General features: G+C 42.0%; 2 protein-coding genes across 2 annotated transcripts; both read right to left on the reverse strand.

Annotated features, from left to right (window-relative positions):
- Nucleotides 1–320: 320 nt before the first annotated feature.
- LOC135345196 (plexin-A1-like) lies at nucleotides 321–12,820 on the reverse strand. Its single transcript, XM_064542566.1, has 24 exons — nucleotides 11,825–12,820; nucleotides 11,590–11,775; nucleotides 10,981–11,109; nucleotides 10,532–10,765; nucleotides 10,186–10,466; nucleotides 8,561–8,666; nucleotides 8,382–8,507; nucleotides 8,230–8,328; nucleotides 7,965–8,070; nucleotides 7,458–7,646; nucleotides 6,908–7,307; nucleotides 6,593–6,854; nucleotides 5,555–5,776; nucleotides 5,353–5,505; nucleotides 5,085–5,308; nucleotides 4,968–5,023; nucleotides 3,934–4,026; nucleotides 3,793–3,876; nucleotides 3,214–3,431; nucleotides 2,396–2,508; nucleotides 1,938–2,103; nucleotides 1,730–1,872; nucleotides 1,445–1,602; nucleotides 321–688 (listed from the first exon to the last, which is right to left on the reverse strand). Exons 1-24 carry the CDS (start codon nucleotides 12,794–12,796, stop codon nucleotides 555–557), a joined length of 4,854 nt encoding a protein of 1,617 aa, XP_064398636.1. The 5' UTR covers nucleotides 12,797–12,820; the 3' UTR covers nucleotides 321–554.
- A 2,113-nt stretch (nucleotides 12,821–14,933) lies between these two features.
- On the reverse strand, nucleotides 14,934–26,239 carry LOC135345242 (tyrosine-protein kinase receptor UFO-like). The gene is made up of 23 exons (XM_064542642.1): nucleotides 26,062–26,239; nucleotides 25,864–25,934; nucleotides 25,556–25,769; nucleotides 25,217–25,497; nucleotides 24,456–24,561; nucleotides 24,286–24,412; nucleotides 23,823–23,914; nucleotides 22,459–22,557; nucleotides 22,175–22,363; nucleotides 21,598–21,993; nucleotides 19,406–19,678; nucleotides 18,994–19,215; nucleotides 18,778–18,930; nucleotides 18,505–18,731; nucleotides 18,403–18,449; nucleotides 18,237–18,329; nucleotides 18,100–18,183; nucleotides 17,734–17,951; nucleotides 16,983–17,095; nucleotides 16,695–16,860; nucleotides 15,900–16,042; nucleotides 15,486–15,643; nucleotides 14,934–15,216 (listed from the first exon to the last, which is right to left on the reverse strand). Exons 11-23 carry the CDS (start codon nucleotides 19,469–19,471, stop codon nucleotides 15,107–15,109), a joined length of 1,800 nt encoding a protein of 599 aa, XP_064398712.1. The 5' UTR covers nucleotides 19,472–19,678; nucleotides 21,598–21,993; nucleotides 22,175–22,363; nucleotides 22,459–22,557; nucleotides 23,823–23,914; nucleotides 24,286–24,412; nucleotides 24,456–24,561; nucleotides 25,217–25,497; nucleotides 25,556–25,769; nucleotides 25,864–25,934; nucleotides 26,062–26,239; the 3' UTR covers nucleotides 14,934–15,106.
- Between the last annotated feature and the right edge of the window lie 480 nt (nucleotides 26,240–26,719).

Below are 26,719 nucleotides of genomic sequence, written 5' to 3' on the forward strand. Positions count from 1 at the left end.
TATAGCTACCGAAGTGTTTCATTTCTGAACATGAACCTGAAAAATTAACCTGGTCAAGCTATATATTTCAGATTTAGCTAGATGGCTGGATGATTTGCATGATAGAAAAAAGTGTGCAATAATTATAAGAACTTGTTGATTAGTGCATGTGCATGTAAGTACCCCTTTCCCATCATAAAATTAATCACCATGAACCACCTAGCAATTGACCACCCCTACTAATTATAACGATTGTTTTATAAATGGTTACTTATAATTATACGCATTGCTTGTTATTTGCATTTGTGCGAGAAATTTTAACATGCGCATGAGATCACCACTGAATTTCATTGGTAAAATAATTATGCAGACAAAAAAAAAACCATCTAACAATAATATAGCTAGGCTACGATAATACTGAGTGTATATTTGTGATGTGTATAGTATCCAAATAAATTATTATACCAAGGTTGCACAGACAGCTGCTGGAATTGATTATATAATTATTCGCTGTCCATTGCTATAAAACTGTACCAGGGGAAAACCATCGACGTTTACTCCATTGTTATCGAGCATTAATTGTCTGTTGTAGTAATTTCTTCACTGAGGTCGTAGGCTTCGTTGTTTTTAATAATTGTCAGAGGGTAGCCTGACGGAGGGTCAACATAGCGATGAGCGTCTTCAGTGAGTGCGGGTTCACAGTCACATTCTGCATTAAGATTATGAATATTAATAACAATAAAAGATGCTCAGTAAAGTATTCATCCTGTCCGTTGATATTAAACGAACACAAAATTGACATTATGGGGAAGGATCATGAATCTATAAAAGCAACGATTATATCGATTACAGTGGCGTAGGAAGATTTTTTGCAATGGGGGGGCTGATAGTAGTCTGGCCACGCCCTCCCCAACTGCAAAGACTGAAAGAGGCTGGAATTCGAGACTAGGCTCACAGATCAATCATTATCTCTGTGGTAGATCTATCGCTTTGTACTTTAGACTTTTGAAACCTAGCCCATCATTGAAATAATCACAGTTTTAGCTAGCTGGCTGCAGCCAGCATCCTGTAGCTAAGCTAGCTCAACAGTTTAAGCTAAACATTGCTCTCCAACAAGGGGGGGCTCCAGCCCCTGGAGCCACCCCACTTCCTACGCCACTGGATTAGTTTTTTGTCGTCTTCGAAGATCGCCTACAAGTTTCAACTATTATTATAAGTAGCCTACTGTCTCATTAGCAGTTAAATCAGCTAGCTAGTCCACGAAAGTATCTAGTTCGCGAAAACAGCTCATTTTGTGTCCACACACACACACAAACCGACACACACACACACACACCAATCGCTCTACCCCTGCTGCATACAGCACGAGGTAATTATTAGTACACTATATAAGACTCCTGGAAGTGCATGGGTATATACATTTACACCTCACAATCACAATTTGATCCTTTAATTACACACTTACCGAGCTGCTTTGCCTCTTGAACTGTGTTTAGTAGCACCATATTGAGCTCTGTGTAGCCAGAAATTAATGTCAGTAACTTGTCCACAATCGCAGACAGTTGGGAAAAGGTTGGCCTCTCTTCTGGGTCTTCCCTCCAACACTTTTGCATCACCTCATAACTGTGTGAGAATAATTATAGTGGGATGCATAATATACATTCAAAACAATAATCAAATGAGCGCATTGCAGCCAGCTCCGTGAATTACTCAACACAGAGCGTTTATATAATTATGCACATGCACTCACATCTCGGTGTCACAGGCTGCATTAAGAGGTCTCTTGAGTCTCTGCCCCTCCCCCAGCAGCTGGATGAGGGACAGCGGGTCTACGGCAGGATAGGGGGTCCGTCCTCCATTAAAGACCTCCCACACAGTCACACCATATGACCACTAGGAACATGAACAAAAATTACATGATATTTTCTTTATATGCATGCATCAGTCTATGTACTCACCACATCAGTTTTCTCTGTGAAGATGGCATCGTTGAGACTCTCCAATGCCATCCATTTGAAGGGCAGCTTCACATTGGCTCGGTCGTTCTGTCTGAAGTAGCCGCTAGCATAGACATCCTCAGCCAGACCAAAGTCCCCCACCCTGACACCCCCTCCCGAGTCCAGCCTGTATATATAGGAATGTATATACAAGATGAAACCACACTGCATGTGGCCCATGAATTGTACACATGAACTATATAATGTAAGTACATATTTATCCAGTGTGTGTGCATTATTGACTTGGTGTTGCTGATTTTATCGATGCCATTGGATATAGTAACAAATGCTCTCCAAATTGTATAATTATTGTGGTGTATTCTAAGCAATAAACATTGCATGCGTATATTATAGTTACTAGCTTTATTATAGTGACTCAGAGTTTTTTCTGTACACACTGTCAATGGTCCACCACTCACATGCAGTTTCTGGCTGCAAGATCTCGATGGACGAATTTCTGTTCACCCAAGTAGGCCATTCCCAGTGCTATCTGACGGCACATATTTAGTAGCAGTTTCCTTACTTGTAGAATCTGTATGGAAAATATGACAGCTTCCTTAAACAACGGTCCTGATTTTTAACCGAGGTCTAAAAAGCTCTCACTCTTTTGTATTTTCCATGATATACTTTAATTATACTCAGTGCTCAGTATATTATCCACAACGCTTAGAATTAACGCCAGATATATCTAGATCACTATTATAGCTCTCTGACACTGGTCTCTCAGTTTTACACTTTGCATGCACTGATCGGCTAATACTGCATGAGAGCTATTTCCTTAACCCATACAGGTCAGTTCATTGGGTTTGTACAAACCACCCTTCCAGTTAGTTTATACACGATCTATATTAAGGTGACATATTTTCGCGTGTATTAATTTCTGCTATTTCTGCGAATGGAGTAAAATCGCAAAAATTAGTACTCGCAAATAATTGGCCGCCCTCTTGTTTAATGTATCCAGATCGACATTCGCAAACAATTATACCAGCAAAATGTACAAAACTGTAAAAACGCAAACAAATCTACCTGTGAAAATATGTCACCTTAAGGTATACTGATTCCATAGCTATACATGTAGCTGCACTGTCATAACAACACAAGTTCTCTCTGCATGATAAGAGGGTGGGGCTGGCTACTGGCTGAGTCAGCTATATAGTCTAGATCAGCCACACAGTCGAGGTAATCTTTTCCTAGATCTGCCCTTGTACTGACACTGTACAAATAAAGTACCACACACCTGATCAATGTCACAGTCATCGTTCAACTCAAGGCTGCTCCTCTCTCTCTTAAGATAGTCAATGAGGCTCCCGTTTGCCATATATGGCATCACTATGGCAATGCCGGGGCCAGCATCGAGACACACCCCAATCAGGGACATGACGTAAGGATGGTTGAAGTCATGCATTTTGTTCACCTCACACACCATGCTCTGAACATCAGACATTGAGAATAGACCTGTAGAGTATCAAACAGCTGGTAATTCAAAATAGTTGTGGTTTTCGTGGTTGAAGCTCTGACCACGAATATTTTACCCATGAATGAAGCGACATTGCCTACCTTCACCTACAGTGCAAGCAGCAACCACGAAAATGACTAAATATTGTTCAACCACGAATATTTTGCCCCCCCCCCCAAATTACCTGCTATACAGGCGATATTACGTGTGTTGACCATAAATTGTAATCTATAGGGAGCATAAATGTTGTATAACCGACAGTCATTAGATTAACATAACACTATAATATACATAAGTGGCTGACAAGTGACAACACTGTATTAAGCTACATGAAATTGTACTGTTTAATAGTGATGTCACCTTTTAATGTCTTCACGGCGACCCCTTGCATAGGAACTTTGTTCCAGTCTGTCAGGACACCCTTGTACACAATGCCAAATTCACCTGTATAGTGACATCCCATAAATGAAGTATAAATGTACATCTTTGTCTATACCTTACCTTGTCCAATTGCAGTACTGGAGAGCTTCAATTTTGAGGCTGGTATTTTGAATGAGTCTGGGATGGACTCAGCAATCTCAACAAGTTCTGATTCTGTGCATGGTGAGTTAAGATTATAGATTTTAGTCTGACTATTAGTATATAATTATGGCATGGCACGAGTATACAAATAATTGGAGTGACGTAATGCCAGAGGGTATTACACTTATAGGCCTTGGCTATAGATTATGCTCGAGACATTGCACGCATTATTATCTCAATTTAAACCATGAGTTCAACATTTAGACCCCAGAATATCAATCAACAGTATATAGGTACATGCATGGTGTTTTTTGGAATGAGGGATGTTGATACTATAATTTCTCAGTTTACAGAGATCTCAGAGTATCAATAACAGTGTGCATGCAGAGCAATAACAGAGGTAACACGCAGTACTGTTTGGAATGCAAATTCTTTAATTTCAACCATTCTAAGCGCCGTGTCTTTTCGGTGCATGCGTGCCAGTTACAAGGCTGTAGTAGATTATGCTTGGGACATTGCCTCTCAAAATAACAGCCTATTATTCCCGTATTATTTCTCAGTGTAAACCACGAGCACGCACAACATAGCACCAATTCAACTAATGTGAGCTACTATACTTAGTCGTAATACCTATACTACTGACTCAATACTGATCGACCTGTGTTTCCAAAGCCTGCATGCATAGGTCTCATGATAAAGGTGTCTATTATGCCAACATAATTGTTTCCCAAACGTGCCTATAATTATAATTTTTATATGCTCAAAATTTTGCTAGTATAACCATGCAAGGCTACTTGCTGCAGTGCCAATAATTATTATAGCAGTCGAGGGTCGTGTAATGCATAGCAATCATAATAATGTATAGTGCAATGCAGGTTTCTACGCATGGTTATGTGTTATTGTGCATGTAAGCTGCATGTAGTATAGTATAGTGCAACACATCAAATATATATAATAGCACTGGGATGCTTTATCTTTATAGCGGTCATTTAAAACATACAGATGAAACTTACTAACAAGTGCAGTATTGCCATCCACAGGTAGATCTAGTATTCCCTCTCGAGTTCTCCTGTATAAGGATGCAATTTTAATGATTGAACAGCTAGACTATAAGACTTAGTTTAAACTACCTATTAGCCACAATATCCAAGATCTGTTCATGCATAGCAATTGGCACAGTCTTCCTCCGAGAGTTCAGATAGAAACAGACGAACACAATGATCAGCAGACATATGACCATGACAACCCCTCCAAAAACACTTGGGATGATGATCTCCAGTGGAAGTCCAGCCGCAGGAACTGTGTAAGTCAGTTGCTGGTCTAATATTTGAGCGATGTTGCTCCCAATTTTCACCTGAAGAGGATATAGTAACACAATATTAAGCTACAGTTTCTCACTTGTATGGTGGCTGGGTTTTCCCCTCCCGGGGGCTCCAAGGGGGCGGTACAGATGATTTCACTCCCTCTCAAGCTACTGGGTGTCTTGCCACACTCCTCCCCTCCCACCGTCACTCGTATCTCACTGGTCTCCACTGAGTCGATATTATCACCCTGAATACATACGGTATAACAATAGGGTCAGTGTACCGGCTATATGTACCACAATGCGTATGAGCATCTCTGTGCCACTGGTGACCTCTTGAGAACTCTCTAGTCTAAAGTTGGATGGATCTGATTGGACGCTGATGGGGAGGCGTGCTTGTGTGATGAGTGAAACACCATCAAACATCAGGGCATAGCCCAATGGGGTCAGTGAGCTTGACGTTAGGTTAGGAGTGGAGCACATGATGGTGGTATTGTCCACAACACTGCAGTTGCTCCTCTGCAGGGGAAGTATACATAACATTTACCACTAGTTGGACGTAGCCCAACCACAGTCGTTAAAACAAGTGGTTGAGTATCATTCACTCGTACTTGAGGCAGAGTATGAATATTGTGATCGTGTAATATCTTGATAGCTTGTAGATGCAGGCAAGAGCTCTGTCAGAGCTGGTAGAGAAAGTAAAAGGGTGCGCGCTGCAGCCAGGTTTAGCTATAGTATAGAGGCAGCAATAACTAATACCGTATATCTTCTTATCGGACACTAAATTATCCTGAAAACTTTTCTAGATATAGCACATGAAGTAGTGCGAACTTTTCGCTGTTTTCGAGGGTTAGCAATCCTGATACTAAGGGAGACCATACTTCATTAGCTAGTAGCCTATACACTAGTAGATACGTATATGGCAGGAAGCTGTTGCTGCATCTCTATAGAGAAATACAATCAGCTCGTCTTAATTTCCAGCTAGGCTGTATTGAGCTATAAGTTTTCTCATTTGAACGCAGCAATCAGAAATGTTCTACAGTGGAACAAAAACGTACATATAGTATACTGATACCAATGCAACCATACCATATACCCCTCGGTTGCCAACTATTGTAACACAGTGATGCGGTCAAGGGAAAAATTGTATTTCAAACAAAATGTGTGTTCAACATAATATTATTATGTAACGACACAACATTTTCTACATGCAGGTATGGTGGGCTTTTGCTCTGCTAAAATTTCAAGCATGCACAAACCTTACAAAAAAACACTTCACGAACATTTAAGCCTCGAAAATTACCTGGGCTGCTATTCGGTTAGTTGCTGGCTTACCAGAGGAGCCTCCATTGGCCGGTAGACCTCCAACACAGGCTGTTGTACCACGTCCAAGTACACTCCAGTGAAGTTAAGCGTAATGCCTCCACTGGGAATGGTGTTGCTAGGAAACACAGCAGTAACATTGGGGTTGTTACAATAAATGAAGACCACTCCTGGATTGCTGACTCTGGCAGCATCAATGGACACCACCACTAATGCAGCAGAAGTGAGGTTTGCTGCTGAGGTCCTGCAAAGAATTTTCTCAGACTGGACAGATCTGCAGGGAAAGGTCTGAGCATTGTCTGTTACTCAATATATACAGTCACTCACGATATGTTGCAGACGTATCTTGACCACTCGCTGATCTCCAGAGAGACTCTAGTGTTCTCCTGGTTACCCACGTCCAGTGCAGTCCCACTCACAACTACTACAGTTCCCCCCGCCATGGGTCCAAAGGTCGGAGTCACCCTATTGATAGTAGGATCCACTGCAGTGAAGGAGTCAACGCTTACGATGGCTACTCTAGAACCAATGGCCAGAGAAAACTCTTTGAGTCCTCCAGTTACAAAGTTGGTGGTCTCACAGACAAACTGGTGCCATGGTATAAAACTAATGTTGAGGGGAGAGCAGGCCACGCCTCCTAATGTTAGGGCAGATTTTTGAATGTCGTCAAAAGTCCCTCCGAGGTCATTTCCCATCACAGTGATTGCTGTACCACCCTCAACTGGTCCTGTGGGTGTATACAATACAGGTTTGTTATCCTCCTAGCTATAAAACTATAGTAAAAGGTTTCAAAATAATGATAGACACTTCAAATACTATAATTGTCAATGATGGTATCAGAGGTAAAATGCAGTACTGTATGCTCATGTATTCTTACCCGATATTGGAGTGAATAAGTTGATGACAGGGGCAGGAGGATTTCCCCCCTCGGTAACAAAGGTGCTAGAACATTCCTGCATCACCTCGCAACTATCCTCACACCACCCACACCCAAACTCTGACCCCATTCTGGGCGCTAAACAGTCTGAATATCCACTGGCCAAATCACGACAATCATACAATGTCACTGTTGTTGTGTGTGTGCATGTGGAGTGGGGTACAGAAAAGACTTGTGTACATGTATCTATATATATTGTATCTAGTCTATGTTTTCGTTTGTTTAGATACAATTCTAGTACTAGAACGTCTTCTGCGCGTGAAAAACTTTTTCTAATGAGCCAATTTTAAAATAATCAGCAGACTTTGTGATCTAATCTTTGCGTTCTGGTAGATTGTGATGTCAAACAAGTATTGGTATATCAATTTTATTTTTGAAGAGATAAAAAAATTGCAAAATCGCATGCTCGCAAAATATTTGTAAATTATCGAGAGATGACATTAGTACCTGAAATTTGTTGCATAGTGTTGCTCAGTGTGTGGTTGACTTCATTACCCATCCAGGTTACCATGACAACCACATGAGAAGTTCCAACCCCAGTGGAAAGTGTGAGCTGTACACAAAATCGTCAGTATGTCCATATGCATTAATTAATCAGGCATAATCATGTACAAGTGTGGGAATAGTGACTTCACTGACTGACATGCAATCCTCTTCATTACAGAGCCTATATTGTGTACCACATTATTCAGGTGACATTGTCAACACTCACTTGTCCACTGCCCACTGTACACAGGATGGAGCTCTCGTTCTCGTACCGAGCTGTCAGATTAACTCCATTCACAACACAAAAGTACTCAAAACCATCCGTCTATGCATGAGAAAGCCATGGAACAATGGAGGTACAAAGGTTATGCGACTTACGGGGGCGATGAGGTGCCTGGTTGTCAGTCGAAGGTCCTGGGCCACCCTTACTGGTTGAGTGTACACACCAGAGGGGGGCGTGTCCAACAGGGGGCACTCAGCAGTGAAGTCATTACCTCCAGACACCTGTACAGATGATGTATATGTATAGTGCAGGTCACCAAGATCACTCAGCTCACCTGTAGGAAGTGAGATACATTCCTGCAAGGAGCCGATGTGCCACCGCACTGCTTGTTGAGGTTACACCATCCACACGGACTGTTGAGCCCGAGGCAATCCTTACAGCTGTAGAGAATATAGATACAGCCTTATCTGTAAGTAGGACGGTATAGTCAGTCTGAGTCATGCATGCATATACCTCGAGACAGAAAGTTTATTTTGCAAGCTAGAATTAAGCCTAGAAACTGTTATTTTGCAACCGTTGATTATTTAAAACCAGCAGGCGATCCTCGAAAGGCTGTAAAAACAATGCTGATCTCATTGTAAATTCACAATCACTGATTCTATCACTCTATATGTTGCTCTCAATTACAATCCGCGTGGATAAACTTAAGTGTTGGTACGGTAGATGCTGAGCAAGAGAGACAGGGAGCCTCCCTCAAAAATGCGTGCGGTAGCAATGTGACTTTATTAGGTGTAGCCTTGGTTTGCAAAGTGGTTCCTTGTACTGCAGACTATTATACTATCAAATCTATATAATTATAGTTGGCACTGCAGTGCAGTTATAGTCAAGCTGTTTATAAAAGACAACTTATAGGTCTACAGCTGCTCAGCTATAGCTATATCAGTCTGAGAGTGACTTCCATCAGCCAATATGGCACATAGATAATTAATTTGCCCATAGGTCAGGAGGTACTTGAGCACCCTCTGCTAGATCCGCCCCTGGGGTATAGACATCAATTCTAGGCCACAGAGAAAAGAGATTAGTGGCCTACTCTACAGACGAGTAGGGAAGACAGGGGCGTAGCCAGACTTTTGAGACAGGGGTTTCTTCAGAAAAATCAGCGGCGCGATAGCGCCGCGAAATTTTGTGGCCACGCCCACTTCCGGTACCACACCCTCTTGATTGGGGCACACCTACTGTTTATTGACTATTGTTCATGACTTTTTTACATGTTTGTGAGAAGCTAGCTAGCTATAGACGTAACATACTAGGCATGCAGGTGCCAATTGTGTATTGCTAGTCTAGCTGAGCAACAATTAAATGTCATTTACCTGAGAGGTTTCATGTGGCTGAAATTGTTCTAAACTTGTACACTTCCTGAATAAAGTTGTGCTTAGAGCTGAGTCTGAGAATACTGGAGCATTCAGGATTGATACTAGATCTAGAACTTAAGTCTTGGTCTTCTTTGTTTGAGGTAGCTAGCTAGCTGAGACTAACTACCTGAGACAAAGCCAAACACGGTGCTGCTCTGATTATTGATTTGCAGCCACGTGTGAAAAGATGGGCAGGGCTGCATGATTTCAATTATAGGGAGCCCTGCCCAATTTTCTCAGCAGCTCCTGGGGGGGTTTCTGGGCAACCAGGAAACAATGGTAGCTACGCCCCTGGAAGAGAACAAGGTGTGTGATTGCAGCACTTCAATTTAGTGCCGCATTAAAAGTGAAGTTCTGCAATCATACCATCCATTGTTTTTACAACCCTACTCGATCCGCACCCACAAACATTAATTATGCATGTACAATACTGAACATAACACACACGACGTGGTAAGTGCTCTGCTATTATTTTTTAGTGGCACGGTGAAAATGGTACTAAACATATGCGATCAATGATTGTGGAGCTTAAGCGTATTATGAATACCTTTCTCCTGCTGAGCACCTGTAGATAGTGAGTGCTTGGTTGGTGATGTCAAATGGCTTATTGAACAAAGAGCTCTGAAAGCCCAGGCTGATGTTTGCAGTCACTCCAGGGTAGTCAGGCATCAGTCCTTCAATATCACAATGGAACACTGTTCCAGGGGTGACCTCAACAGCTGGTACTATGAATGGTGGGAAACGTCTTTCACTGTCTGCCAGATGACAGGACATGTTTTCTCCAGGCAGACGATCAGGAAGGCCGGGGGAGGTCAGAGTCACTGTGAGCTGTGGGGGTCAGTTTATGATCAGACACATGTCAACCATATACAAAGCATGCATGCATGCCTTACCTCGTTAGCAAGAATCGCAGAGTCAAGCACAAGTTGCATAGGGTCCACAGTAGCAGCAGTAAAACAGTTGGCATTATCTTGTGTCCATCTACTGGAAAGACTGGAGTTCTGACACTGGGTCTGACGAGAGCACTTGTTCTCCACCACACACCACCCACACAGCGGGTTGAGGTCATTGGTACAACTGGTACAGTCTATACGCTGAGAGCACTCCTCAATCGGTACCTGGAACACCTGTAGAGAGGGGAGTCGGGGATGTAGATAGCTTAATTAGGTTTGCAAATGGCAAAATTACAGCTTAGGTTTGCCAATGGCAAAATTACAGCAGGAAATGTTTACTAAATATTTTCATATCCTCAGAGTATATGCATGTGTAGATCAATGTTTCACAGTGATGTCTACAGTACGGCCCCAATATACGAAGAATGGCAATATAAGCTTTAACTCACAGAGTCTCTAGTGACTGCTGTGATGTAGTTCAGTCCCTCCTGCCATGACAAATGAAATACATCAGAGGTCACTGGCTGATTGTAGAATGAGCTATCAGTGTCCAGGGTCAATGTACCACTGACATCGTACTGTGGAGAGACAAACAATGCCATAATTACACTAATCATGGCATGACTAACCATATATCTTCTAATTTATCGGACAGCAAAAAATGGAAATTGTCTGGGTATAATTATATAATCATATAGAGCACGTGAAATGTCCGGAATAATTAGAACAAGCATGAGCTTGCCGATTTTAATAAAACAGTGTGCGACTGAATAGTTACTAGCTATCTAACACTAGCTAATCCTCAAAGCTATCTAATTGCATGCAGCACTCTTGCTGGCTATAAAGATACTTTGCATGGTTAGGGTTAGGGGTTAAGGTTTGGTTGCTCGGTATGTATAACTCAAGGTATTGTCTGGATATTTATTAAAGCACCAGAGTGTCCGCTGTATTAGAACATCGAAACCAGAAAAAGTCACAGTCCGGGATATTAGAAGTGTCCAAAGATATTATACGGTATATATATATAGCTGAGTCAGCTGACTCAATCATGCACTTACTCCTCTTATCTTCGAATCATCAGTTGCCACAAATATTAAAGAGAACTGTTCCACCTTCACAGCTACTGAAGCAATAGGGACAAGACTGTCTTCGAAGTTGATACGAACTGGTGCTATTTTGTCAATACCACCATTTGGAGTGAGAAGGCCGACTGGACTGGGTGTGTCACATCTGTCTTCAGTTACCTGGAAAATAGAATTGTTATGTTAGAAGTATACCAGTAAATATACAAACCTGAGGCTGGGGCAAGGTATCGCAGTTTTCTGAGCCTGTTTTCCATTTTAAGCCAATTTCTTCTCCAACAGTACGTGACACAATGCAAGAGTTATATTTAGTGTCTATAGCTTCATCGACAGCAGTGATATTGACCAGACAAATAGAGTTAGCACCGCCGTAACAAATATTTATGACAGCAGTGGGCCCAGATATTCCACTGAAGTCCTCCACTAATGACACTGCACACAAACAAGTATCTTCAGTGATCCCCTGAAAGCCGCAATCGAACCCCAGTTCATACAAAGCAGTCACTCCACAGGTACTTGGGCCTCCACAATCAGGCAGGTTGCAAACACGTAGCAGTCTTATAGCCTGTGCACTAACAGGTCGGAAGTCAACGACAACATAGTATGCAAATTCACCACTCACAAAACCACCATATGCGTAGAATTGTCGTTCAAAGTTACTAACTCCAAAAACAAATTCATTGCGCGTGCCTGATGGATTTTTATCAGACGATCTACTAAACCCCTCTCCAAACTGTTGCAGTGCCATCTCATTTTCTGCTCCAGATCCAGTGAAGAAAGTGTCTCCTGACGCAATGATAGCTGCTCCATAATCAAGAGCTACTATAGCATCACTGACACTCCTGATGGGACCAGCACTGAGGTTGCTTGCATTGTAGAGAGAGCAAGAGAGATCATCTAAACACACCACCAACATCCCAGTAGAGCTCAGGGCCAGTCCTTCGTTAATAACAGCATCTCCTAGATCAACTCTCTCTTCTTGTATTAGCTGAGCATTCAGTCTATACAGGTAATTGTCTGCAGCAAGAAATGTTCTCCCAGTGGAGTCCACTTGCAATCCTGGGAGATTGTCAGAGTCATCAACGAAATCAAAGGAGAACGATTGTGAATGAGCTGCTCCTTGCAGAACAAACAAAGCTAGGAAACCCACTAGCATAGCCATCTCTATATTCTGTATAAACATCTATATTGTATATAGCCACTATTAATAATGAATACTTTATATAGGTCTACACTGAATACATTCCTATGTGAAAATTGTGTCTCTCCACACAGAAATGAGCTCATGAATTCCTGAAACACTATACTAATGCAGTGTGTTTTGTTATTGTCTTGTGCCTATAGAATGCACGTCCTTGGTCTATGGACATCTTTACCGAATATCAATCGGTATATAGGTTATAGTCTGGGCCCAATAGTATATCTGACAGTAGTGTGTCTCGGTATCTACATTCTGGTTAGCATTAGGACTGTAACTTTTGTTTAGAATGATTGTACAATTGCCAATCATTATAAGAATGCCAGTAACAATTACATATAATTATGGCTGTGTCAACATGGTTCGTATTACACTGTGGCATTGAGTAAGTAAGTAAGTGTGGTCCAAGTTCAAAAGCAACAGAGCACTATAGCGAGTAATTTTCATGGGGTAAACATTTCATTTACCTTGACTGTGAATATTTTTTGTGAGTAAACATTTCATTTGACTTTATTGCCTGCACTGCATTGCATGCGTTAATTCCAGTAAACCACGCCTAGGTTTTTGCGGGGAAATTTTTCGTGGAGGTCAGCTTGCCCACGAAAATAACTAATTTTTACATAGCAAAAATTATACCAGCTGCACAATAATTAATTAGAATGCTGCTAACAATTATCATGCAGGTACTTTGTACAAGTAATAGTTGTACCATGGATATCAAGGGTGTATTGGATTTGTACTACCAAGGGCAGTTCTATGTATTCCCTGAGGGCTTTTAAATCATGTAGAAACTTCCTAAACAGTGTCTAACTATTATTTGTATCAATGATGATTAAGTGTACAGTATACACTGCTCAGCTTGCATGTATAGTGAAATGTACTGTGCACATTGAGGACTCTATCTTTAAGAGAGTTCCGACGCAGCGCTATACTCTACCCAGGAGCAGTACCACGCATCCACCTTCCTCTATACAAACACAAAACGTAACCAATATATAGCATGCCAGAGGTTATATATAAATGAGCTGAGCTATGACAATTATGTGCATGGTCTTGTTTAACTGCTTACGTCCTCGCTAAAATTTTCCTCGCTAAAATTTCAACTTTGCTACCTCGCTCAACTCTGTGCAGATTTCTGCCCTAAATTTTAGTCTCCTTTTCCTCCCTTGGTAAGCCACCCAGCCAAACCCAATACCCTAGTGAAACCCCCTCCCTTTTGGTTAACATTTTCAGCAGCCTCAAAGTAGAAATCTCTTGGAACTGCAGGATGACACATTACGACGTAATTGGTACTTTATACACCCTCGGCTATACCGAATACTGAACCTGCCACATAACGTCTCAGGAGACCCTAAAATCTAAGAACACGGCCTTTTTTCGAACCTCAGTTAGAGATGTTAAAGCTTTTGCCGCCTCTCCCCCCTTAAAAAGCCTTCACACAAATTTTGGAGACAGGCGCACCCAAATTTGCACTATCACGAGGGGTAAGGGAAATTTTACAACATGCCTCGCATTTTAGCAACTTGTGTGCATGCTATCTGTGACATTTATTTACCACTGTGCAAGGTACATGTGCTCCTGTTGATGCGGAGGTATCAGCTGTAGCCACACAAAGACAGGCTATATTTGGATGTTCATTCTTGGAAAACAAATTTTGAACTAGATCTAGCGTAGTTTACACATTAACAAACACGTTGACCTCCTGGTGACTATGTACACACTTGCTCATACAATATTGCACATGCTTTAACTCATTCCCTGCTACGTTTTAATATGTCGTACAAGTGTGTACATGCATAGTTACCAGGAGGTCAACATGTTTGTTAAATGTACCTTGTGGGAGTGATGATGTTTTCTTGTGCTGTGTAAACTACGCTAGATCTAGTTCAAAATTTTTTCCAATGCATGTACTCACACAATGTATACTACTGTACTTCACAGTGCCGTAAAAAGTCAGTGAACTGGAGAAAAAGTTGTCCAAGAAGACATGCATGCACAGTTAAACTGTTTGCAGAGGTTAGGGTAGACATACAACTGCTATAGAAATTACCTTATCATTGTGGAATGAATTCCTTGTATCATGTATTATGAAAGGTACGCTAATTAAAATTGCAAACAACCATTGCATTGTGTAAACACTTTGATACTGCATGCATGTGTACATGTATGATGTATAAAGTATCTAATGGTAACACCAATTATTGAGTTGTATTACTACTCTACCGGAAACACGTACATTCGGCCTTTACCTCATAACTATTATAGTTATAGCTGTGGTAGTAATTAATTTATTCCCTAGCTGAGGTCGTACATTCTGTTTTTAATTGTTAGCGGATAACCTGACGGAGGGTCGACATAGCGATGAGCGTCTTTTTGATCAGTAAGTGTGGGTTCACAGTCACATTCTGCAGTTAAAGAAAATCGTAATCAATTATTGTTGGACATGCAAAAGCCATTCCAGATGATGATAATTATACAAGTTGTACGTTAGTCAACTCTATATAGTTATAGGACTCTCGAAAGTGGGTATTATTTTTGTAAATGATCTATATTATTATATAGCTACTAGATAGTAGCGGTACTAAATAGAAAAAGTAGGCTAATATTATGTCCATAGTAAGAGCTATAAACATTGTTCACAAATTAAACTCAGGATAAACGTTTCAAAACTTACTGAGCTGCTCCACCTCTTGAATTGTGTTCAGTAGCACCATACCGAGCTCAGTATAGCCAGAAATGGAAGTCAGTAGCCTTTCCAAAATGGCGGACAGTTGTGAGAAGGTTGGCCTCTCCTCGGGATCCTCCTTCCAACATTGACGCATCAATTCACAACTGTGTGAGGATAGAGTGGTATATACGGTCAGTTGGAATGAAAAGATAATCAAATGACTACCCTCCCGGCCCCCAATCTATCCCCTCGGAGGATTGCAGCCAGCCCCAATAATTTACCTGTCCCCAAACCAACGACAGAGCTCTGCATACATGGGATAATTACTAGAATCGATATCATCGCTGAATATACTGCTCCACGCAACTATTGTTGACGTATATAAATTATACTCAACAGAACTCAAGAGTGTACACTCACATCTCGGTGGCACAGGCTGGGTTGATAGGTCTCTTGAGTCTCTGCCCCTCCCCCAGCAGCTGGATGAGGGACAACGGGTCCACGGCAGGGTAGGGAGTCCTTCCTCCATTGAATACCTCCCACACAGTCACACCATATGACCACTGCATGGGCGTATGGACAAGAGGTAACAGTAACAATTGATAAATCAAATTTAAGGTTAAGTCAGAAACATCCATTTCATATGGGGTTGAGGTTAGACAATGCTTGTAATAGGGCATATCTCACGGGAAGCTCTGCTATGCAATTCATGATAAAATTATGATAGTAGCTAAATGAAAGAGGAACAAACTGAATAGGATCACACAGTTGACTTGTCCTGTTGGAAGTGTGATGTGTATATATAATTATAGTGTTAGTAATCAGATCCACGTTTTTTGTGAGCTTATAATTATATAATTATACTGTTTTGCTTCTCTTTTATCATCTGTAAGAACCACATAGATATTCAAGTTAGGAACTACTCAAGAGACATGCACTAATACTACAGTATAACTCTTTCAGTGCTTATATACGTTGTACTTGCAGTTGCAGTACGAGATGGCCTGAACACTTTCTTTATTGCTCACCCCTTCAATCCACTGGTCATACTAGGCATATGGATTGTTTGCTTCTCCTATTAGGGTCACGTGAGCGCCCATGGGAGGTACCCAACCCACATCCGTTACAGACATACAAACAAGGGGCGTAATTAAGTGTGTAGCATGTGATCTTTAGGCAGTATATGCGTCTATATACCATGCAGCACTGGCTCACCACATCGGTTTTCTCTGTGAAGATGGCATCGTTGAGACTTTCCAAGGCCATCCATTTGAAGGGCAGCTTCACATTGGCTCGGTCGTTTTGTCTAAAGTAGCCACTAGCATAGACGTCTTCAGCCAGACCAAAGTCCCCCACCCTGATACCCCCTCCCGAGTCCAGCCTATAATAAAAATGTGATTGCTGTCTAATTATATAATTATAGTAGTGCATTCTATATATAAGCAAATAATGAATTTTGCATGTAATAATTATGTACACATGCACTGTCGATGGTTCACTCACATGCAGTTTCTGGCTGCAAGGTCTCGATGGACGAACTTCTGTTCAGCTAAGTAGGCCATTCCCAGTGCTATCTGACGGCACATCTTTAGAAGTAATTTCCTTACTTCCAGAATCTATGCAATGTATTCGTACTTGGTGCTCTTATTTTTGACCCAGCTCTGAAAAACCCCACCACCTCCTCTATTTCTATTGAGACTATACTCAGCACTATCCCCACAACACTCACACTAATAAATTGAACAAATCTTACTTGTTATAAAAAACATCAGTTGTGAATAATCAGTCATGCATGTATACGTAGTTAACCGTGCATGTAGTATAGCTATAATTATTGCATGCATTGTGATGTATATGAGCTGTTGTGGATTTTATTGAGGATAAAGAGGCTGCAGAGTCAAGGAGTTGAGCACCCACTGCCAGATCTAGGCTGGTCAAACGGTGAAGTGAAAGAAATTGTGGGGTCACAGAATTCTGATTGCGATAGCAAAAGGGAATGTAGTCAGCTTCCTCCACAGGCCTCGAGAAAAAGGAAGTGGGCGTAAACACCAGGAGGGTGTAGTGTGCTTCCCCCCCCACTATCACAAACTACACACTAAGTAAAGCTCAGCTCCACCCGTGCACCTCTCTGTTGCCGGGAGACACCCACACAATACTCATACTATAAACGTATCTCTTCATACTTACCAGCATGCTGGTAGTTGGTAGATACTGAAAGCTATTTCCTTAACCGGCCGGGCCGTAATTAACACACCTGATCAATTTCACAGTCAATGTCCAGCTCCAGACTGCTCCTCTCTCTCTTGAGATAGCCAATGAGGCTCCCATTGGCCATATATGGCATCACTATGGCAATGCCGGGACCAGCATCTAGACACACCCCAATCAGGGACATGACGTGAGGATGGTCGAATTCCTGCATCTTGTTCACCTCACACACCATGCTCTGAACATCTGACAATGAGAACAGACCTGCAGAGTAGAGAATGACTAACGGACTAATCAGAAATGCGAAGTTGTGTGTGTTGTATTGTTAGTAATTGGCCAGTAATTAATAGAACATAGTACCTGACAACGAAAACAAGCTATACATGTTTGTATTGTGGTTAAATGATGTCACCTTTTAGTGTCTTCACAGCCACCCCCTGCATAGGTACATTGTTCCAATCTGTCAGGACGCCCTTGTACACAATGCCAAATTCACCTGCGCAGTGCATGCATGACATCCCATATAATGAAATGCATATCTTTGTTTACCTTGTCCGATTGCAGTACTGGAGAGCTTCAATTTTGAGGCAACTATTTTCATTGAGTCTGGGATGGACTCAGCAATCTCAACAAGTTCTGATTCTGTATAATAGGTCAGTTAAGATTGCATGTAACAGAGACTAAGGTGAGAATAAGAAAGTATACTGAAACTTACTAACGAGTGCAGTATTGCCGTCTACTAGATCTACCTCCTGACTTCTCCTGTAATGATGAAAATATTAAGATGATTGCATGAATAGCTGTAAACTAAGTTCACCTATTAGCTACGAGCTCCATGATCTGCTCATGCATAGCAATTGACACGGTCTTCTTCCGAGAGTTGAGATAGAAACTGACAAAGATGATCAGCATTACACACACTACCACTATAGCCCCCCCAAAAACACTCGGGATGATGACCTCCAGTGAAGTTCCAGCAGCCACAGGACTTGTGTACGTCAGTTGCTGGTCTAATACTTGAGCAATATTGCTCCCAATAGTCACCTGAAGGGGCATGCACAATAACAGCTAGAGTTCAATAGTCACTCACTTGTATAATGGCTGGGTTTTCTCTTTTCGGTGGCTCCAAGGGGGCGGTACAGATGACTTCACTCCCTCTCAAGCTGCCAGGTGTCTTGACACACTCCTCCCCTCCCACTGTCACTCGTATCTCACTGGTCTCCACTGAGTCGAGATTATCACCCTGAATACACATACGGTATAACAATAGGGTCACCATGCATGCTGGCTATAGCACCATATGTACCGCAATGCGTATGAGGGTCTCTGTGCCACTGGTGATATCTTGTGAGGTTTCTAATCTAAAGTTGGATGTATCTGATTGGACGCTGATGGGGAGACGTGCTTGTGTGGTGGGCGGGACATCGTCAAACATTAGAGCGTAGTCCAATGGGGTCAGTGAGGCTGTCTTCAGGGTAGGAGTGGAGCATGTGATGGTTGTATTGTCCATAGCACTGCAGTTGCTCCTCTGTAGGGAGGGACAGTGCATCATGTACTGTATCTATTTTTGAGGGAAAACATCTAGAACAAGCCACAAAAATACTCAGTCATGAAAACAATAATAAATTTACAACTTCGACACAAGTGGCTGCAAAAATTTCAAAAACGTCGCTATGTGTGACCATCGAAAATTATCTGCTATATACGATATAGCTTACCAGAGGAGCCCCCATTGGCTGGTGGTAGACCTCCAAAACAATCTGTTGTACCACGTCCAAATTCATTCCAGTAAAGGTCAGTGTGATGCCTCCACTAGGAATGGTGTTGCTAGGAAACACAGCAGTCACATTAATTAGGGTTGTTACGATAACTGAAGACCACTCTTGGATGGCTGGCTGACTCTAGCTGCATCAATGGACACCACCACCAAAGCATCGGAGATGCAGTTTGCTGCTGAGATCCTGCAATTAATCTCTTCAGACTCGATAGATCTGCAGGAAAAGTTTGTAGCTATAGTATTAATAATATTATCAAGTAGTGAGTAGGGTTGGGTCGAAAACAGCAAAAATGCCCCCTCTGGATCTCACCCAAGAAGCAAGACAAAGTTATTTTGAGTTTATATATCTGTTGCCCATAATTATCATTTGTGACATTTGTGTGAAATATGAACTGAATTGAACATTGTATGAAAAAGTTATAAGAACAGCAAAACAACAAAAACAACAACTTTTTGTCATTCTTCTCCTCAGGGTCTTCAGTGAGATAATTTAGAGAAGTGTAGGTCCACAGCACAAACTAGTGACATATTACTGTTCTCAGTAGCCTTGGGTACCGTAGTGCAGTAACTAATCTATTTCCTTCGAAGTTAAATTTGCTACGGTGGAAGCTACGCCCTCTTTAATGGGTGTAGAGGTGAGGTCGCCATTGTTTACCTACTGAGCATGCTCAGACATCAGAGGAGGTACGACATCCGCGTGTCATCCGCATGTCTTTAACACACACATTCCGAACTTTGACCTAAGGAATGTGTGTGTTAAAGACATGCGGATGACACGTGGATGTCGTACCTCCTCTGCTCAGACATAGCAAAAAGCACGGCCACGCCCCTCTTATCTTAGCAATCACTTGAGATCTATAGCAACAGTGGTGTTTTGAACTGTCGATTCTTACCGCTCCAGTTAATGCTATCCGCAAGTTAAGCCGGCCTGGTTGACAAGCTCATCTAATATTCTGAGGCTCTGAGCTGAGCTCCTTAAGCATATGAATTATTGCTACATGTACTGATTGTACAAGACCAAGAACTTTATGATAATTATCATGACAGACACAAACTGCAACATTCTGCCTGCATATAGAAATTCAGTACAGCTAAGCATCTGAGTTAGCTGCATCAACATTCATAGTAAAGGTGGCAATGGCACCTACTGATCTAGCTAGCACCATAGGCTATGCTGATACCTGTGAAGAAAAAATGTACAAACAAATGTAAAAAACATTTGTGAAAAAATAATGGTGAGAAGTACGTATAGGGTAGCCTCGTTCCCAGGCCGGAGTCGACCTAGCGTTCAATTGGAGACGGATCGGCCTGGGAACAAGGCTAGAAGTAGGGTTGCATCGGCTATGGTTGCATGTTGGATGAGCTGCTCAAATACCAAAAAGGACGTGCGGAACACAAATATGGGTACTAATTATAACCCTAAAAGAAACACCTAATACAAAACGTCATTAGTTAAAATAGTGTATGTGGTCTCCTCACTTATAAAAGTTAACTCTCTTAGACTATTATAATCATAAATAATGCATGCAGTGAAAAAAGTTTACAAAGAAGTGTAAAAAATATTTTGTGAAAAAATGGGAAAGAGTAGGGTTGGAAGAGCATGTGCACTGAAGTAACAAAAAGTTCGAAAACAAGATTGTGGGTTGGTATAGTCTTTGCATGCTCTAACTAGTTGGGGATGGGGATCAATCATTTGCGATCTTTAACAGTTGGGTCCAGCACTACTTCGAGTTTGGGTGGGCAGGGCTCATCTGTAGAGTCTCAACTCAAATTTAATAATAATTACACACCATGTGTATCGATGCTGGTCCCTGGCGGAAAGAAAAGTTCGAAAAAATCCTCATTCAAATGCGTCATTCTTATATCGAAACACATGCAAGTTGATGGTCAAATAGGGGATCGAGCGCCTCGCATAAAGAAAAAGGTGTAACGAGAAGTAGTGCTGGACCCAACTGTTAAAGATCGCAAAGATTGATCCCCATCCCCAACTAGTTAGAGCATGCAAAGACTATACCAACCCACGATCTTGTTTTCAAACTTTTTGTTACTTCAGTGCGCATGCTCTTCCAACCCTACTCTTTCCCATTTTTTCACAAAATGTTTTTTACACTTGTAAATTATAGTATCACTCACGATATGTTGCAAACGTAAATTGACCCACTGATCTCCAGAGAGACTCTAGTGTCCTCCTGATTACCCACGTCCAGTGCAGTCCCCCTCACAACTACTGCAGTTCCCCAGCCATGGGTCCAAAGGTCGGAGTCACACTGCTGACAGTAGGAGCCACCGCAGTGTAGGAGCCACCGTTTACAATGGCTACTCTAGAGCCAATTGTCAGAGAGAAGACTTTTGACCCTTCTGTTATCCAATTGGTTGTCTCACACACAAACTGGTGCCATGGTATGTAACCAGTGTTGAGGAGAGTGCAAGCCACCCCTCCTAATGTAAGGGTAGAGTTCTGAATGTCGAAAAAAGTTCCTTCGAAGTCAGTACCCATCACAGTGATTGCTGTACCACCCTCAACTGGTCCTGTGATGTAGTCAATGTATATAATCTATCATACTTGAAACGCCTTTTATACTGGACTGTGACTATACACTACATGTTGACAATCATGCAGTGCATGTGCATGTGTACGTAAAACGGTATAGAGTAATGATAATAATGTAGGTGATAATAATTATATACTATACGCTCACTGCATTCTTACCCGACATTGGAGTGAATGAGTTGATGACAGGGGCAGGAGGATTGTTCCTCTCAGTAATGAAAGTATTGGAGCACTCTTGCATCACCTCACAACTACCTCCACACCACCCACATGCGAACTCTGACCCCATTCTGACTGCAATACATTCCAAATATCCACTGGCCAAGTCACGACAATCATACAACGTCACTGTGTGTGTGGGTGTGGGGTGAACTAGTAGATTGTCTGGAAGTGTCTATCCACATTATTTAATTAATTGTTGACAGATAATTATAATGGTATACCTGACATGGTGTTGCTCAGTGTTTGGTTGATATCATTCCCGTCCAGGTTACCATAACAACCACAGGGAAACTTCCAACACCAGGGGAAAGTGTGCCGAACTATATAAACCAAATTTTCAGTAGGCACAATTATGAATGTGTTTACATGACTGTGTGCATTATTTAATCTGCATAGCCGCACGAAGAACTGTTCCAGCTGTAACTGTTACGTGTTGCAATGCTGATAGCTTCTAATTGTATAGGCTTCTAGCTTATAGCCATATTCACAATAGCTAGTTTGATGCCAGAAGCATGCAGCAGCCATAATTATTGTGAGACTTCTGTTTCGTTAAGCTCCTCTTCCATACACTCTTGCTCTAATTTGTTTCTTGGAAACAATAATAATTTACATTAATTAATTTTATTTCGGATTGTTGCATTTTGAGTGGGCAGATTAAAGGAAACACTGTGCCAATATCTGCCATATGGCACAGGTCAAGCCTTGAACTGTGTCCTATAAAAGGAGTGATGTGTACACGGAAAGGAATGCACAAGGAATGCAACAAATCAGTTGTTACACAGCTCACTCGTGCGCACATTGGATATATTGGCTCAGTAGTGCACTTGCCCTCGAGGCCTGCGGCCCTCGGGCCTAAGTCACTACTGAGCCAATATATCCCATGTGGCACTCATGCATGTGTCACAACTATAACATAATTATACATTATATACAAACTACTGTTGTATACACTCTAACATTTTGGAGCGAAGAAAAATGCCGAGGCGTATTAATTAGCACAGCGGAACTTGCAACATTCATGTATACATGTTAATCAAGCACGTAATTGTGTACAAGTATCTATTGTGACAAACAGTACAAGCGATCCTCTTCATTCCACAGTCACATAAGCTAACTTATTAAGTATGTATTGTGACAAACAGTACAAGCGATCCTCTTCATTCTACAGTCACATAAGCCAACCATCACAAACTTATTAAGTATCTATTGTGACAAACAGTACAAGCGATCCTCTTCATTCCACAGTCACATAAGCTAACAATCACATAACTAGCAATGAGGCAGAGGAGGCCCTTGCCTCCTGTACTATTGAACTTCGAGTGTCATGTGACTCATCTCACTATAGCTTTTAATAGCTCTGGCTAGCTAACTTCTGGATATAGAATGAGCAGAAAATGATCGATCAGCTCTTCACTGACTGTGTTGTTGATGTAGAAAAGAGAAGAGCAGGTAAATAGTTTACTGCCATTTGCATCCACTTCTATGCGATAATTAGTGGGTATAGTTTCTGGTTAATATTTTGCGGGGGCATTGCCTCTTTCCCGTAAATTTCTAGTTACGCCCCTGTAACCAGTAAAATACTCACTTGTCCACTGCCCACTGTACACAGGATGGAGCTCTCGTTCTCATACTGAGCTGTCAGACTAACTCCATTCACTAGTACTCAAAGCCATCCGTCTAATGGAGAGGGAAACTATGGAACAATCAGATTATGACAGTGGCGTAGCCAGGATTTTGGAAATGGCAGGGCTCAAATCGGTTGAGCAGGGCCAGAGCAGGCGCTGAATAACATGGAATTTTACCTAAAAAAAAGGTAATCACTTTTCCTCAGCAGTCAGCATGCGTATTAGATGGCCCTTCCCACATTTCCATTGAATGACATCATTCTAGTAACTATGCATGCAGTATATGTACAGTGCAGAATAGATTGACAAATCACGGTGATTCAAGCTGAGTTGGAGTTGATGGAGCACAAAAGGGGGGGGCTCTAGCCCCGTCAGCCCCCCTCTGCCTACGCCACTGTATGATACATGTGTCATGTGACTCACGGCGGGTATGAGGTTCCTGGTGGTCAGTCGAATGTTCTGGGCCACCCTTACTGGTTGAGTGTACCCACCAGAGGGGGGGCGTGTCTAATAGGGGGCACTCAGCAGTGAAGTTGTTGCCTCCAGACAACTGTACAGAGGATGTATAGAGATAAAGGTCACAGTGAGCTTACCTGTAGGAAGTGAGATACATTCCTGCAAGGAGCTGATGTTGCACTGCACTGCTTGTTGAGATTACACCATCCACACGGACTATTCAGCCCAAGGCAATCCTTACAGCTGTAAACAACGTTAACTGGTTATATTATTATTGATGATGTTCTTGATTTGTCTAGTTAAATCATTTTAGCCTCATCCCCAGGCCGGCTGTCTCTATACACTGTAAAAGAAAGCACACTAAATCGTCGTGTATTTCACACATCGCACACTTTTTAATGTGCATACTCAGCACACTTCAGTGTAAAGTAACGCTAGGTCTTCAACTAGGTCTGAGGAAGATTATATCAGAGCATTCACTGTTTTTCAGTTGGCGAATTCCAATGACCAGTAAAACTGATTGTTTATATAATATTATGTGTGATATTTCTCCATAAAAGCTGCTGTAATCACAGAAATAGCTCTGTCCTAGCTATAGCTACACAGGCCTTGGATTGAGAAGTGCGGTCTGGGATCAAGGCTAGCTATAGATACTAGGTCTAGGTGGACTGGTATAGCTATCACGTTGTGTCAAACAAGAAGGCCTTCCTCAATGAATGAGTTGTTGAGCATCAAGTCCTGTGTGAAGGAAGGGACATTGTGGTTGCCTAAGGTGCTACCAGTTGTTGCAGACAATGAACATGGAACCATTTAACCACAAAGATTGACTAGCTATACACACATAATTTTAATAACAATTGTATAATTATTAATTTTATATTCAGTTATGGGTGGATACCTTTCTCCTGCTGAGCAATTGAAAATGGTGAGTGCTTGGTTGGTGATATCGAATGGCTCATTGAGAGAGCTCTGAAAGCCCAGCTTGATGGTTGCAGTCATTCCAGGGTAGTCAGGTACCATGAGTCCTTCAATATCACAACTGAACACTGTTCCCGGCATGACCTCAACAGCAGATACTATGATGGGTAGGAAACGTCCTTCACTGTCCGCCAGATGACAAGAGATGTTCTCTCCAGGAAGGGGGTTAGGCAGGCCAGGGGAGGTCAGAGTCATTGTGAGCTGTATAGGAGTAAGTTTATCATGATATCATGCAGACAATTAACTACATCAGCTTTACCTCAGTAGCAAGAATCTCAAGGTCAAGCACAAGTTGCATAGGCTCCACATGCAGTAGCAGCAGTGAAACAGTTGGCATTGTCCTGTGTCCATCTACTAGAAATACTGGAGTTCTGGCACTGCGTCTGACAAGAGCACTTGTTCTCCACCACACACCACCCACACCAGGGGCGTAGCTTAATGGTTTCCTAGTTGCCCAGAAACCCCCTTGCTTGCTGAAAAATGGGTGGGGCTGATCATGTGCTGAAGCATTGACCACGAGTAGATTAATATCCAGTCTGTATTTATTGTGCCTATAGTATTAGTTACCTTCTGCAATCCAAGATAAGAGACCAAGATCAGCCCAGTTCCTCTACTACTGCTCAGAGTCAGACTCCAGACTGTATTTTACAGTGTATACTACTAATGGCTGGAGACTAGCAAGAATATGGATTGATATCTAGCCTGGATTTATTTCAATGCCTATTATTAATACTAGTTTAGCTTCTGCAATCCAAGATAAGAGACCTGATTGTCAGCCCAGTTCCTCTACTGCATGCTCAGACTCCAGACTGCATGTATATGCAGTCTCACCACAATCTGATTCTCAGCCACCAACCTCAGAGCTCATGCCAATGGTACTGATCCTGGTAGTACATTTGTACTTACAACTATAAAGTTTAGGAGATGAGGCCGAGGAGAACTGAAGCTATGACTTATCAAAATAATTATGCAGCCATAAGGGGTGTAACCGGCACAATTAAGGGGCGTGGCAACGGAAGTGGGCGTGGTCTCAGATTTTTCGGCGCGCCGCCTTATTATGCCTCGGTGCGCATGCGCAAGCGAGGTATACGGTAGTGTGTTTGTGTGTCTGTGTAGACTGCTACAACTGCTCAAGGATGAATCAAGTGCAAGTAAGAGTTTCTATAGGCTTCTAGTCATGTTTACTTGGATTTAAATTCGTGGATTTGCAAAATAATGCTTCGTTCTCGAGTTATGCCTAGTTTTGCTTACTTGGAATGCCATTGCAGCCTTTTCAGAAGAGCACGTAGCCAAACTTGTTTACCGAGTGTTGCTACTCTACTTAGTAGTTAGCTCTGCACTAGAACGCTTAGCTATTGGTAGCTGCAAGAGTGAGAAGAGAGCTGCAAGGCTCTGCTAATGCAGCCATTAATTTTAGACTTGA

This window comes from Halichondria panicea, chromosome 12 (genome assembly GCF_963675165.1).
Source record: "Halichondria panicea chromosome 12, odHalPani1.1, whole genome shotgun sequence".
Taxonomy (NCBI): domain Eukaryota; kingdom Metazoa; phylum Porifera; class Demospongiae; order Suberitida; family Halichondriidae; genus Halichondria; species Halichondria panicea.